At 29.0% G+C, this 1,712-nt stretch overlaps 1 protein-coding gene across 1 annotated transcript in view; it reads right to left on the reverse strand.

Moving 5' to 3' along the window:
• Window positions 1-1,382, reverse strand: part of LOC115033200 (DDB1- and CUL4-associated factor 12-like) — an 11,925-nt gene extending 10,543 nt beyond the window's left edge. The window contains exon 1 of the mRNA XM_029485363.1: window positions 1,319-1,382. Within this exon, the coding sequence (XP_029341223.1) occupies window positions 1,319-1,382 (64 nt within the window). The remainder of the gene's footprint in view (window positions 1-1,318) is intronic.
• Window positions 1,383-1,712: the final 330 nt, after the last annotated feature.

Consider the following 1,712-nt stretch of genomic DNA (forward strand, 5'->3'; position numbering starts at 1 on the left):
ACGGTGTATACTAGCGTCTAGCTGATGACTCCGGGGCTGCTTTCTTTCAAAGGTGGCAACCCTAACTATACCACACGTTTACACACACACACACACACACACACACACACACACACACACACAGAATGTTCGTAATTTTACGTAACTTCTATTACATCAGCATTTCGCCGCGTATTTATTAACACGTTCGAATAATATTATATTATTATTGGTTAGCTACTCCAACAATTTTATAATTAATATTCGTTATCCTACTTGTATGCTTAAACATAATATACTATATCGCTTATTACTATACTCATTCTATGCTAGCCTCTGAATTACATTTACTCTGTAATTTCAACGATTAATTACACTCAATTATAAATTTTTTCACTTCTATTATACAACACAAATTGTCTTTACTGACATATATATATATATATAAAATCATATACTTCTTTTTAATATAAACTTTTTCTATTATAATTCAATTAATATTTCAACTTATATTCCATATAATTTCTCTATATATTTTCTATTCAACAATTATTCAACAAATTCAATTCTTTTATTTCAACTCTTAATATTTTTCTTGATATAACAATATTTCATCTATTCTATTTTTTCATATATCTATCATGTATCTATCATATATTTCTTTTCAACATAAACTCTACTCATTATTTAAATCATTTACTTTTCATTTTCTATTATTTATTTTTCACTTAATAACGCTTTAATTCAAATAAAAAAATGCGTATCTATCAATATTCACTATCTATATATATCTCAATATTTATTTATTACCCAAAATTCTTTTTTTTATCAATATTCATTCATCACAAATTATTCAATACATTTATTTCACCGTACTTACATATCATTTAACTAGTAATTAGTCTAGTTTATTTATTTATTCAATTGCTACGCGCGTGCATTGATATTTGTCTCTATCTCTTATTTTCAATTAAATACAATAAATGGCAATTTTCAATAAAACGTTTATCTGTTTTGAGTCTTGTTACAAAAATACATGAGATACATTGAATAAACCTGCCTTCCGAAATTATAAAAAAATAGTGGTAGACATTAACAAATAATGACCCAGTACTCGAGTGAATATCTAATTCAATCAAAAATGTTATTTTAAAAATTGTAGCAAAAAGCGCTACATTTAAACAATATTGTTAAAAATAGCGCACTCCATTTAAAAAAAAAGTAGCTTTAGCTATAGGGAGCTAATTTTTTTTTTTTTTGGGGGGGGGGGAGTACCAGTAGCGTTAAAGTGCTACAAAAAAACAGTAGCGTCCCGACCACTGCTCTAGACTGCCTTTACCGACTATCACTTTATTTTCCGCCAGGTGTCCAGGTCGGTTATTAACACGATGTAAACTAAACATCGCGTCAGCATAATATAATATATTTCATATATATATATATACACACATTTTCCATTACTAATACACCAGATATTAGCCATGCTAAACGTAGGGAGTAATGTACAATGTCGATGACGACAATCGTTACATGTACCTACCCCTTGTCTACTTAAATCTGGACCCCAGATTTGAGAACTCAAGCAACAGTAGCTATGTTAGTGGTAATGTTGTATTTTCTGATATCATGTTCATTGTCCATTCAGTAACAAAGAATAACGGAACTCTAACCTCTTCCAACTGTATTTTATTGTTGGAGTGCAAAACATGAATTTTGTAGGTATACAAATACCG

Source organism: Acyrthosiphon pisum, chromosome X, assembly GCF_005508785.2.
Source record: "Acyrthosiphon pisum isolate AL4f chromosome X, pea_aphid_22Mar2018_4r6ur, whole genome shotgun sequence".
Classification (NCBI taxonomy): domain Eukaryota; kingdom Metazoa; phylum Arthropoda; class Insecta; order Hemiptera; family Aphididae; genus Acyrthosiphon; species Acyrthosiphon pisum.